General features: G+C 40.1%; 1 protein-coding gene and 1 long non-coding RNA gene across 2 annotated transcripts; both read left to right on the top strand.

Annotated features, from left to right (window-relative positions):
- The first annotated feature begins 1,021 nt into the window (after positions 1 to 1,021).
- On the top strand, positions 1,022 to 3,661 carry LOC120736233 (myelin-associated glycoprotein-like). Its single transcript, XM_040036224.1, is given in 4 exon segments — positions 1,022 to 1,049; positions 1,273 to 1,650; positions 3,301 to 3,560; positions 3,563 to 3,661. Coding segments are annotated over 4 exon segments (765 nt in total).
- A 34-nt stretch (positions 3,662 to 3,695) lies between these two features.
- On the top strand, positions 3,696 to 6,012 carry LOC120736203. Its single transcript, XR_005696433.1, has 3 exons — positions 3,696 to 4,468; positions 5,026 to 5,065; positions 5,254 to 6,012. It is a non-coding gene; the product is annotated as an uncharacterized LOC120736203 (long non-coding RNA).
- Positions 6,013 to 13,520: the final 7,508 nt, after the last annotated feature.

Genomic DNA, 13,520 nt, shown 5'->3' with positions numbered 1-13,520 from the left:
TAAAATAATTACACCTTGACGCCTCTGCCTTTCTAAACAGAGGGACAGTAACTGCGTGTGCATGTAAGCTTGTAAAACCTGAAGATAGAGACAAAATACTGTTAATCTGACTCTCTGCCATTCTGCAATTCCTCTCATGTAAGCAATAACATGGCGCACAGCTGACGTGAAAAAAGGCACATACCTTTAACTTTGCATGATGAACTCTGTATTCCTCGTCCACACGTAGACGCAACGTTTTAAAAAATCTCCGTTTTCGGTGATTCGAAACGCCGTTTACGTGTGGACGAAACAGCTGCGTTTTCAAAAATACCGGTGTAGGTGCGCGGAAGTAGCGTAAAAGAGTTAGTAGTTTATTTTATTACTACCTGCAGATTACTTGTATTTGCTTAATTGTTTACTAAATGTTTGAGGTGTGAAATAAACTACAATTGAGCAAAATATGGGTGTGTGTGGTTGGAGGATGTGTTAGTGCGTGCGTGTGTGTGTGCGCGCGGGGGGGGGGGGGGGGGGGGGGCGAACATTTTTCTGTAAAACAAAGGGGGGCCCAGCGAAAAAAGTTTAGGAACCACTGCCCTACACCACACCTTCACGTGCACCGAGCTGCAGATGACGCCTTCACAGCAAGCCCGGAAATTAAACTATCAGCCAAGAACTACGATGCATTCAAAGAACCCTGTACTTCTGATTGCTGTAAATCTTACCAGGGTTACACTTTTATTTAATGAAACGAAAGCTTTTATTTTGTGATTCTTATTTTAGTGCACTGACAGTTTTACTCACAAAAACAAACCCTGTTGTATTATTACTGTTTTTATATTTCATGCGGCAAATGCTGTTAACAATGGTTCCTTATGAAAAAACGACAGCTTCTACTGCACAGAGTCTGGATTATGAATATGTTTTAAAGAATAATGAAAAATCTCTTCAAAATCCATAATACAAATTATTAAATATGTGATGTGTGTTTGTAAATCAGGGTTTCAACAAGTTCCTGTGTGTGAACACGGTGACAGTCGACATGTTGCTGATTGTCCCCTGTGTTCCAGGTGAGCTGTTTGTTCAGTCATTCACAGACATGGAGTCATTTTGCGTTCTGAACTTTAACAAAGAAAATCTTAAAGGTCAGTGAAGATAGAATCAACAGCTAATAATGACACTGTATTTAAGCTGCTTTGGTAGACTAAAAGAAGCATCACTCTCCATAACTGCACGATTTGTTTAAAAATGTGCAGTTGTGTGATTGGATTAATCATTATGTTGTATTTACAGGTGCGTTGGCTGGTTGTACTGTTAAAGCAACACTCTCCATAATTGCACCAAAGACTCTGGAAGCACTGAGTGGATCTTGTTTGCAAATCCCATGTAGCTTCAGACGCAAAGAAGGACAGAAATTTATCAGCACAAGAAAAATCTTTGGAGTGTGGATTAAAAATAGATTAGGCATTTATCCACACAATGTGATCTTCAACAGTAGTGGAGCAGTTAGCATCTATCCAATGAGTATTACTGGGAACCTGAGTCAGAGAGACTGCACCACTCTGTTTTCTAATTTAACCGCCACATACACAGACACATACTTCTTCAGAGTAGAGAGTGAACCATTCAAGGCAACAGCTTCTTGTGATCCTCTTCAAATAACAGTCAGAGGTGAATGATTAAGTTTTAATGTTTAATAACAAAATGACAATAACCCACATTCAAATATTTGCTCTCTGTTCTTTGCATACAATATCTCTTAGAGCTAAAAATAGCAATGTAGGATCAGTGATTGTCCTTACAGATTATTCATGTGCTACATAAAAGTCTTTCCAAAAAAGTCAGGCTGTAAAATGTAAGTGTCACGGTTCTGGGTCCGTTGGACCCAGTATTTTGAGTTTATTGTGTTTTGATTTAAGTTTGCATCAGGGATTGTGTTCTTGTTCTCTTGTCGTGTTATGGTGATGATTATGATGTCTATTATTAGAGTTCCATGTTTCTGTTTATCTGGGTTTAAGATGTGGGTTTAGTTTCATATGTCATTTCCTGTCTCTCGATGTCGAGCCTGCGTGTGATGTTTTATTGTGAAGGTCTGCGTCTCATGTGAGTGTGTTCAGTTTTACCTCTGTCTCATCTTACTGATTGTTCCCAGCTGTGTCCACCACCTGTGTGTAATTCCCGTGTTTCTCTGTGTGTATTTAAGTCGTGTCCGCCGTCATTGTAGTTGCTGGTCTGTCTGTGTATCAACCATGTCTCACCTGTGTGTTCTCCCTGCTGTCCATCTCTGCTCGTTCTCATTCTTGTCCAGGTTTGTGCTCTGTAGTTTAGTTGTTTCCAGTCTAGTTTAGTTCGTGCTCCATTTGCTGTTTGTCCATATTTATTTCGTGTTCAATAAACCACCTTCACTTCTCCACTACTGCCTGCGTTTGGATCCTCCTTCATTTCCTCCACACGGCTCCTCTCACTCGCCGTGACAGTAAGTAAATGAATGGATGCAGTTTTCACTATTTTCAAAAACAGGTTTGGTCAGTTAAAGTCTGTTTTAATCTCTGTCTCACTTCATGTTAAATAAGTTCACAGGAATGGACTTTTCTGTTTCCAGCTCTACTGAGGTTTGATAGAACTGTCTATGTTCACTGCAGTTTGACCTGAAGGCATGAAGATCATTTTACAGATTTTTAAAGTGTGCTTAGATATTCCCCAACTTCTCCCATTCCATTCACACGTTTACTGCTGACAGGCCTCACTCTTTTTAGGTCCATAAATATTTATTATTAAACTTGTTATTTGTTAGATATGAAAAGATAACAAAACAAATTGTGGCGGTTGGGTCCTGAGAGTGGTTTTTGGTGATGTGTGTGTGTGTGTGTGGCTGGCAGCTGTAGAGCTGCAGCCAACTGTGTACAGCACCCGTGTGTGCAAATAAAGTAAACGCTAAAAAGCATAAACATGTGGACGAGTCTACTGTGTGATTGTTAGACAAATATCTTAATGAGGTAATCTGAAATCAAAATCAAGTTTAAAAAAAATAAATAAATAAAAAAAAAAATCTTAACAATGAAATTCATTCCAAGTAAATTACAAATGATTATATAAAACATTTCAAAATTGATACCGAAGCGCTGCAACAGCAAACATGTGACAGAGTGGTTCGTAATAACAAGTGTAGTGTGCAGTACATTGCCGTATACTGGATTAGTGTGTGTTAAGTGCAGAGTTTAAATAAATAAATAAAAGACTAAATGATTCTACGTTAGACAGATATAGTGCATTATATACTGTATTTATTTGTATGTATTTGCAACATCTTCGAAACCACAGATTCTCCTTGGAGGCCCAATATTACAATCCCAGGTGATCTGAAGGAGAAGGAGTCTGTCACTATAACCTGCTCAGCTCTCACTCCCTGTCCACGCTCCCCTCCTCAACTCACCTGGAATCTCCAACAAGACTCTCACAACAAAACAGAAGAAAACACAGATGGAAGCTTTACAACTAAAATCCAGCAGAACATCACTCTGTCAGACACACATGATGGAAAGAAGATCAGCTGCTCTGCCAGATATCCTGTGAACCAAGGAAACAAGACACCAAGACAGCAGAGACAGACGAGACTCTCAGTGTTTCATGTAAGACAATCAGAGTTTGTTGTTGGATCCTGTCAACATATCATCATTTATAGGAAGTCAGCTATTTATAATGAATAATAGGGATTTGTGTTAATATTCTTCTTCAGATTCTCCTAAAGACACCTCAGCATCCATCAGTCCATCAGCTTTGGTGTCAGCAGGCAGCTGGGTGAAGCTGACCTGCTCCAGCAGAGCCAAACCTCCAGTCAGCAGCTTCACCTGGTTCAAGAAGAGCAGAGATGGAGCTGTGAAAGTATCTGAAGGAGAGATTTACAGCTTCAATGTAACAGATGGAGGAGTTTATTACTGTGTGGCCACTAATGATCTGGGTAATCAGACATCAGCAGAGATTCATCTAACAGACAGCAGCACAAGAATCAACTATGTTAATAAAATGTATGCAGAATTATGATTAACAGGTTTGGATTTAACAAAGAAAGTTTGGTGAGAATAAACATATTCACAGAAATAAGAGCATTGCAAACAGGTTGTAAGAGCTTAATGGTGTCCTTCTAAAATTCCAGTGCAAACAGAGAAAGTAGAAACAAAGTGCTAATAATACATTTATTGCACATGATCTTGTGCATATATATATTTTTTGAAATCATGAATTGATCTGACAGTGAAACCAACTTTGGTTAATGTTAAGTAGATTCAAACAGATACAGCACCCTGAACCTCATAAGTTACTTTAGATGAGCCTCAACACAGTGACAAACATGATATTTAATAAAAATGTTTTTTTCACTTGTAACTTTTTTTTTTATATCTGTAGTAACAGAACAGCCTTCATCATGGTAGGCTTCTGTAGGTGGGATCAGTGGGCTCATCATACTCCTCTGTATGGTTTTTGTGTTTTGGTAAGACTCTCACATTAATGTGAAAATATTTCATTTCTTCTCAGTTTTCTTAATTTCATGTGTTCCCCAGATGTGTCCTCTCTGCCTTGATTGTGTAGATATTTTCAGATTCTTCAGCCTCTGTTCTTTGTCACATCTTCGACTATTTTTTTTACATGTTGCGTGCTTTGTGTTCAAGTTCCCTTGTCTAGTTTCTAGTTTTAGTTCCTGATCCGAGCCATGCTGCATTATAGTTTTGTACTTTGTTCTCAGGTATATGAATTCCAGCAATAAAGGTGTCGTTCAGTTCGCTTTATTCTCTGAAGTCCTGCACTTGGGTCGGTGTTCGTGCTTCCACACAGCTGCCACATGACAAGATGTTATGTTAATTCATTCTTCCTGAGTGTCTGAAAAATTATCGTTTTTCCCCTGTGAGTGTCTAAGTTATGTAGTTAATTCCACACTTGTCAAATCAACATAACTAAACTTGTAGAAAATGTTTCAGGCAGATTCCTTTGGAGTTTTTTGTTATTATTACTTCTGAAAATTTAAGAGAGCGTCTATATTTTTTTTTATAGGCAACAAAAATCAGCACGTTGACCTTCACATCAGACATGGGTAGGAAAACTAACATTTTGTTGTGAATATGATTGTAGTTATCGGAACTGCACTTGAGAAAAGAAAAAGGCTTGCTGTGGCTGTTTTCAAAAGCATATTTGTTTCTTAGTGTCGTTTCATTATATCATCAGCAATTTTTCAAGAAACGTTTCTTCATTACATCTCAAGTTTGGCGTATTTGATTTCAGTCTGTCTCTACAAGAAGCAGCCAGAACAGCAGAAAATGAAGACGTCCATTATGGAGAGATTGACTTCTCCAAGCAGAGACCTTCTTTAGACACAGTGCTGGAGAGCACACAGCAGCAGGATTTGGTGTATTCACAGGTCAAAGTGTGCAAGACTCCAAACAACTTAACACAGACATGTGATGGGGCAGAGTGTGTCTACGCTCAAGTACAGAAGAAATGAGTGAAACCAAAACATGACAAAGAAAACGGAGGACTGTTTTCCCTTTTTCTGAATATGTCAAATATGAGGAGACTGTGTAATTTCCATCACTTCACTGTGTTTTTAGCAGACACATAAATGATCTTTTTTAATGACACATCAATGTTCAACAGGAGAAATGTGACGTTCATGGGCATTGTTAACTGTATTATTGTAACTGTTCTAAAGATGGTCTCATTTTACTCAAACTTTTATTTAGTTATTTTTCTTTTACTGCACTGTGGAGATCTTATTTACCAGTGTTTAGATTTTGAGTTTTACGGTTTTAGTTTCATTCAGAAAAACCTGAACACCGTTGTGTTACCATAGTTTTTATACGTCAGGCGTTTTGAAAATTCACAGATGTTAATCACTTGCGTTAAAATAAATACAACTGTGCTCTCAAAGGCCACGTTTTTATTGTGAATCTGTAATAAATGAATAGACCCAGATTAATGCCAGGTCAACTGTAAATATGAAAAGACTGGATATTAAGTATGGAAGGTGCCAAATATATTAAATAAATGCAACAAACTGTCAAGAATGGATGAAAATGAAAAAAAGAGGAAATATTACTTAATGAAATAAGTAAATACCTCATCAATTATTATTTAAAAATTATTATTTCCAGTTGAAATTCATTAATGACCCATTAAATTATTGTTTTAGTTATTTCCAGTCAAACCGATATGAAGTGGTCGTGGTGTGGACTTCGGGCAGTAGGGTGTCCCAGAATGTTTTTCAAATCAAAAGTGTTAATGGTGGAGCAAGGGCCCCAATCTTTGAAATACTCAGTTTTTGTGTCACTAAATACGCTAATATATTTCTTTTGCTTAGATTGTAGTGGTGTACACTTAAAATATCTGATCAATTTGTGACAATAGAGCCTATTTTCAATAGTGCTTTGATATTTTTGGAGATGTCTGTTACTCCTGGTCTAACAGCCAGCTCACCTCATCAGCTGTTATCTGACCTGGTTGTCAGAGCTCATGATAACGCCGACAACACCTGGTTCCCAGCCCACTGCCTTTTTCTCAATATGCACGCTTGTGTATCCTGCTCTCTTGTGGGCCCCTGAAATGTCATCAGCCAGAGATTAAGTGCTGTTCAGAGTAAGCATCAAGTATGTTGAAAATGCCTGGATGTGTTCCCTCTCTGCCCATTCCATCCATAATGGATTTTGCATCAGGATAATGGTGTCATGGTCCTGGGCCTGTGACCCAGCGTTTATGTGTTTTCAGGGTTAATTAATATTCTGTGATTTAGTGTCCATCATGGTTCTGGTTCTCTTAGTTTACTGTTATGTTATATTTATAGTTTCCATTCTTTAATTTTCTGTTACTGTGCCTTCCCTGTGTTCCACGTTTCTTGTTAAGTTAAACTTGTCTCCATGATCCATGTTTCTTTTGTGTCTGTTGTGTCTCCATGTCTGTATCTCCCCTGGTCACAGTCTCAAGCTCGGGTGCTTCCTGTTTTGTTTCGTTTTTTGACAGTCTCTCATCCTGTGTTCATTGTGTTCAGTGTTGCTTCTCCTCTCCTGTTATGTCTAATTAGTTCCTTCAGTGTTTCCCAACTATCTCCACTTCCCTGATCTACACTGTGTATTTATAATGTGAGTTTCCCTTTGTCCTTTGTTGATTCATCTGTTTATGTTCTGTCATGTTTCATGTTTCAGGTCTTCACATTCCATGTACTTAGGGTTTAGTTGTTTTCACAGTTTAGGTATTGTAAGTTTAGTCTTTGTCTTCCTTATGCTTTTTCTTTGTATTTCAGCCATAAATAAAGACTCGCTTTTAGTTAAAGTTGCGTTTCTTCTCCAGTGTCTGCTTTTGGATCCACTCTCTCCACTCCACACGGTCTACTAGCACAGACCTGACAAAGTGTTTAGTCTTTAAATATTTGTTTTAGGCAGATGATATTATCCCTGATATTATATTCAGGGGAACACAAGGCATTCCCAAGCCAGCTGAGCGATATAATTTCTCCAGCATGTCCTGGGTCTGTCCCAAGGCCTCTTCCTGGTAGGACATGCCTGGAACACCTCACCCAGGGGAGGCGTCCTTGTCAGATGCCTGAACCACCTCAATTAGCTCAATTCGATGTGGAGGAGCAGTGGCTCTACTCTGAACCCATCCCGCATGGCTGAACTCATCACAAAAGCATTGTGACTTCAGATCCGTGTTTGTTATAGTTTTACTTTTATCATCAGATTGATGAGTGCATATCTGTAGATGTAGTCAGTAACACACTGACAACTCCTAGCTAGGGATGGGTATCGAAAACCGGTTCTTGTTGAGAACCGGTTCCCACTGTTTCAATTGTTTGCCATTTTTGCAAACGATTCCCTTATCGATTCCAGTCGCCCCGAATGACGTCACCATGTTGCGGAGCGTCATTTACCTGGCAGGAAACATGGCGGCTCAAACGCTAAAAAAGTTTGGTCATATTTTACGAGAATGGATGACAACAGGGCAACTTGCCATACTTGCTAAGTAGATATTTCATTTAAGGGAGGAAGCACTATCTCATGATCAGGCTGTGTGGCAGGCAGGAAATAGGACCCAAACGCAAAATCACGGGAAAACAGGACTGAACTCAAAATACAGCTTTATTGCTGACAAAAGATAACAGCGATACAAAATAACATGAAACTAAACTGGGAAGTACTAAGGAACTGACTTATGAGGAAGCACACAGTCATGAGGGAGAACGCGACACCGAACTGAGGGAGACGCAGACATAAATACACAGAGGGTTAACGAGGGAAGTGGGAGCACACGGGGAACACAGGTGACACTGATAATCATAACAAGACACGGCAGGAGTAAATGCAACACTGACGGGAGACTGTCAAAGTAAAACAGGAAGTACACAGAGGTTCAGACAGGAGGAGAAAGGGAGCACGGGGAGAGCACAGACATAACGGGCTGGGGAAAACATGGAATAAAACACAAGGAGAGACGAGGGCTCACAGATACACAGAGGGGCACACAGGGGGTAAGAGTCACAAGGGGAACACACATATGGAACAACGTAACAGGGCAACCCAGGCATGGCCTAAATAAGGAACAAAATACAAAAATACATGAAAACTAAGAATACTGGGCCAACATGGCCCAGGATCATGACATACTACGAATATGCAAAAGCATTTGCTCACAAAACACGCGATAACCTTAAATGAATGTTATGTTTTTAATTCCGCTCCGGACTCGTGAATCTCAACCCAGCAGCAGCGGTAACGTTTGTACGTCCTCTCCCGTTAATGCGGCAGGTAAATAATCAACTAACAGTGCATATTATGTTAGCGCGATCTGCCTTATTACAAAACCTGCCATTACTGTGCATTTAGGTGACCATGATGAGAGAGACAGACAGAGTCCGGCTGGCTCAGATGCTGGCAGCTCTCACTGCAGTCTGCCGGTAGCGTCTCCTTTCAGGCCAGGATAGACGAATGTCACTGAGCAGTGACTAAGTTTGTGGTCAAAGCCTTGCACCCATCTGCCACAGCAGATGCCCCCGATTTTTGGTAAGTGAATGTGTTTAATTGTAGGCAGGGACATTACTGGATATTCTTGTGTAATTGCTACAGAATAATTTATGTTATACTTTGTTATTGCTACAGAAGAATATTTATTTTATTGTTTTACATTTACAATTTTTTCCCCTGTGACACCCCATTGAAGAGCCGTAGGCTTTTGATCTCTTAAGATCTCACTGTTGGGTTTGTAAGGCCATGTTACTCTTAAATTTCTATCTTGTTCAGAGAGAAGATATAAAACAAAGTTCTAAGCTAATCGACCTTAGTGTTCTCCTCTTTTAAAAAGAATCGATAAGAGAATTGATAAAGAATCGAATCGTTAAACAGAATCGAAAATGGAATCGGAATCGTAAAAATCTTATCAATACCCATCCCTACTCCTAGCACACTGTAACTGAAGCAAAGGTATTTTAAGAATGCTGTTCATTATATTACACTTTTATATGGAAACATTTACATGAATAACATTTACCATTTAAAAGCAAAACATATGAAAGCAATCGTGTCTGCCCACCATAATGACAGTTTTCTTTTTCTCTATACATCAAAGATGAGTAGATCATGTAATTCCCATCACTTCAAAGGTTTTTCCAGAAAAAACATTGATTAATTGGCACATCAGTGTGAGATAGGATAAATGTGACGTTCATACTGGGAGTTATTAAATATATTGTGTAAGGTTGAGTTTACCATGTTAGACTGTTAAGGACAGCAGCAGGATGTGATGTATTCACAGGTCAAAAGGTGCAAGGCTAAAAAAAACAACACAGATGGGTGATGGCTCAGTGTAGAAGAAATGAGTGTGAAAGTGTCTTTGGTTGAACAAATGTTGTTAGAAAAGCATTTCTCATGTAGAGTATCACAGCGAACCTGATCAACATGTTCAGGATGTTCATGTCTGATTTATATATAGTTTGGTATCAGCACTGAGTCATGCTTCCACACAACTCTCAAAAAGCCATTAAAGTGATGCCACATTCAGTTCATTTCCAGTTTTCTTATGGAACGTGTTGCATGTTTATAATTCTGCTAAAATGAAGATGAAGCACAATTATTATTTTTAATAAGAACTTTGGCCTGCAACTTAAACATAACATGTCTTTTTGTATTTATTGACCTTAAATGTCATGTGCTGGGCTAAGAGGCAACATCGAGTTCCTTTGTAACTGCTTTCATTACACGTCTCAATCTTTTAGAGATCCTTTGTCTTAAAAGCTTCACAATACCTGTGCACCTAAAGTTTACAAGATATAGTGTGATATTCATACTGAGTGATATGTATTCTTTAAAATGTTATGCACATTTGGAATTAATTACAACTTTACTGACCTTTTACTGGTCAGCTGACCACTCATAGTCAGGGTTAAATTTGTTGTCACTGATTCATCCGACTACCACAAGTCAAAGTCTTTTGTTACTGCTTTATGTCTGACAAACAGCAACTTCTCTTTTCAAGTCTAACACTTGCTTCGTTTTACTATTTGGTTGTGTATGTAATTAATTTGCAAATATTAGTTGTATTGGTAGTATTTTATAATAATGTCAGACTATAAAGCATTATTAGGTTATCAGTAAGGCATTATCAAGTGCTTAATTCATCATATATATATATATATATATATATATATATATATATATATATATATATAAAAAAAACACCCAGCACGCCCCTGCGGGCGGTTTATCCTTCAAGCTCGGGTCCTCTACCAGAGGCCTGGGAGCTTGAGGGTCCTGCGCAGTATCTTAGCTGTTCCCAGGACTGCGCTCTTCTGGACAGAGATCTCCGATGTTATTCCCGGGATCTGCTGGAGCCACTCGCCTAGCTTGGGAGTCACCGCACCTAGTGCTCCGATTACCACGGGGACCACCGTTACCTTCACCCTCCACATCCTCTCGAGCTCTTCTCTGAGCCCTTGGTATTTCTCCAGCTTCTCGTGTTCCTTCTTCCTGATATTGCTGTCATTCGGAACCGCTACATCGATCACTACGGCCGTCTTCTTCTGTTTGTCTACCACCACTATGTCCGGTTGGTTAGCCACCACCATTTTGTCCGTCTGTATCTGGAAGTCCCACAGGATCTTAGCTCGGTCATTCTCCACCACCCTTGGGGGCATCTCCCATTTTGACCTCGGGACTTCCAGGTTATACTCGGCACAGATGTTCCTGTACACTATGCCGGCCACTTGGTTATGGCGTTCCATGTATGCCTTGCCTGCTAGCATCTTGCACCCTGCTGTTATGTGCTGGATTGTCTCTGGGGCATCTTTACACAGCCTGCACCTGGGGTCTTGCCTGGTGTGATAGACCCCAGCCTCTATGGAGTACAGTACTCCATAGAGGCTGGGAGTACAGCCTCTATGGAGTACTGTACTCCATAGAGGCGTACATGGAGTACATGGAGTATATATATATATATATATTAGGGGTGCAACGATATTCGTATCGATATTGAACCGTTCGATACAGTGCTTTCGGTTCGGTACGCATATGTATCGAACAATACAACATTTGTAATTTATTTTATCAATTTTCCTTCTGACGATGCTGTCTGTGTTGAGCGCTCAGTGAATCTGTGTTCGACTACTCCGCCTAGGCTGCACTGTCGAGCGCAGATCCACTGAGCGCTCAACACAGACAGCATCGTCAGAAGGAAGAGCGCAGGGCACCTCCCCCACCCTCATTCAGATCTGGCGTTTGGAATTATTTTGGTTTTCATGTGACGTATGACCCTGAAGGTAAGCGAGTCATGGACTAAAGTAAAACAGTATGTTGGATGTGCCATGCAATGCTCAATTACATTGGTGTGAACTAGTGTGTTAGCGCAGTTAGCTCGTTAAAGTGTTTGCCGTCTAGCCCAGCCCCATGCACGGAGCGATCGGCGGTAGCTCGTTAACGGAGATTTGCCGTGTTGTGGCGTTAAGGTCATTTCAACGAGATTAACCTGAAAGCACTAGTGGGAACACAACGAATATGACTGCACATTTACGCCGACATCATCCTAGTGCAAAGACAAAAACAACAAGCATGCTACTAACTTTAGCCGAGTCATTTAGACAGCTGTTAGCACATGACTCTCCTTATGCTGCTGAGAATATAGCCCAGAAGAAGCGGATAGTATAGCTTTTATTTTGGAAAGAGACATTTCTCTGTAATAAACTCTCTTTTCCAAAGATGAGTGATTCCTCAATCAGATACAGGGCTTGCAATATCGCTAGCCCGACGTCCCGGAGCTAGCGATTTTTTCAGTCGGGCTACCAAAATCTATCTCTTCCCTGCCCGTCGGGCTATTGTAGGAAAAATATATGTCAATGCTTTTGCATTCTTTCAGAAATGTAGCTGGGTAATTATGTCATTGGCATCGGTGAGCCACTGTCAATATGTGACATATTGAAGTTGCGTTTGAATTTGCGCTTGTTTTTTTGCTTTCACTTTGCAATCGTGCGAACTGTGTGTAGAGAGCGACAGCACTGATCTGTGAGTGATGATAATTTGTGCACCAATTCCTCTGACATCGTCTTATTAATCGTTAGCTTACTATGCAAACATGACAAGTGAAATCTCCCGCAGCAAGCTTAAACATGTGAGAGGTTGATCGCGCAGAGAATCGCTGAGCTTATGTGAGTGAGCGTGTAAAAGCATTTCAGTTCTGCTGAGCCAAATAAGACAGGTCAGGGTGAAGAAGTGACAGCCAAAGAAAAGCTTACCACAAACGGAGAAGTTATGACAAATCAGACTATAAGGCAAAAAGAAAGTGCAGCTTTATGGTTTCATGGACAAAAGAATTTCTGTGGCTGCAATATGATGAGCTAAATAACCAGGGCTACACATAAATGGTCCGCAGGTGCGCATTCGCTGTCAAAATAAAAAACACGCACAAGGGTTAGGGTTAAATTTAAAAACTGTACTTTTGAGTTAAAATATATGTTTATAATTTTAATAAATGACAAATTAAAAATGCATGAACATTTTTTTGTATCGAAAAAATATCGAACCGTGACACCAAAGTATCGAACCGAACCGAACCGTGAATTTTGTGTATCGTTGCACCCCTAATATATATATATATATATATGAATAGCCACGATTACCGACAGTAACAAGCAGTACCCTCTATGGAGAAGGAGGCTAGAGGCTAAGATCAAGGTAGCACGGAGGGAGGTCAGCCAACTATTGGAGTTGCAGAAAGGCGCGATGAGGAAGGTGCCTAAGAAGTACAAGAAGCTGTCCATACATGAGGCCTTGGAAACTGCCAAGACACTCACAGCCTTGGCCAGCCGCTTGAGGAGGTACACCAGAGAGATAGAAGGCAGGAGAATAAACCACAATAAGAAGAATAGGAACAATAAGAGAACAGCACCACCAAGGCTGGAGACGGAGCAATACTGGAAGAGCATATGGGAGAAGGACTGGCTAGTGGATCTGAGGGCAGACCACAGCGACCTCCCCGAACAGGGTCCAGTAACCATCACAGTGGCAGATATTCACTGT

This window comes from Simochromis diagramma, unplaced genomic scaffold (genome assembly GCF_900408965.1).
Source record: "Simochromis diagramma unplaced genomic scaffold, fSimDia1.1 OVJJ01000271.1, whole genome shotgun sequence".
In the NCBI taxonomy this organism is placed as follows: domain Eukaryota; kingdom Metazoa; phylum Chordata; class Actinopteri; order Cichliformes; family Cichlidae; genus Simochromis; species Simochromis diagramma.
This window is presented reverse-complemented; position numbering and strand designations above follow the sequence as displayed.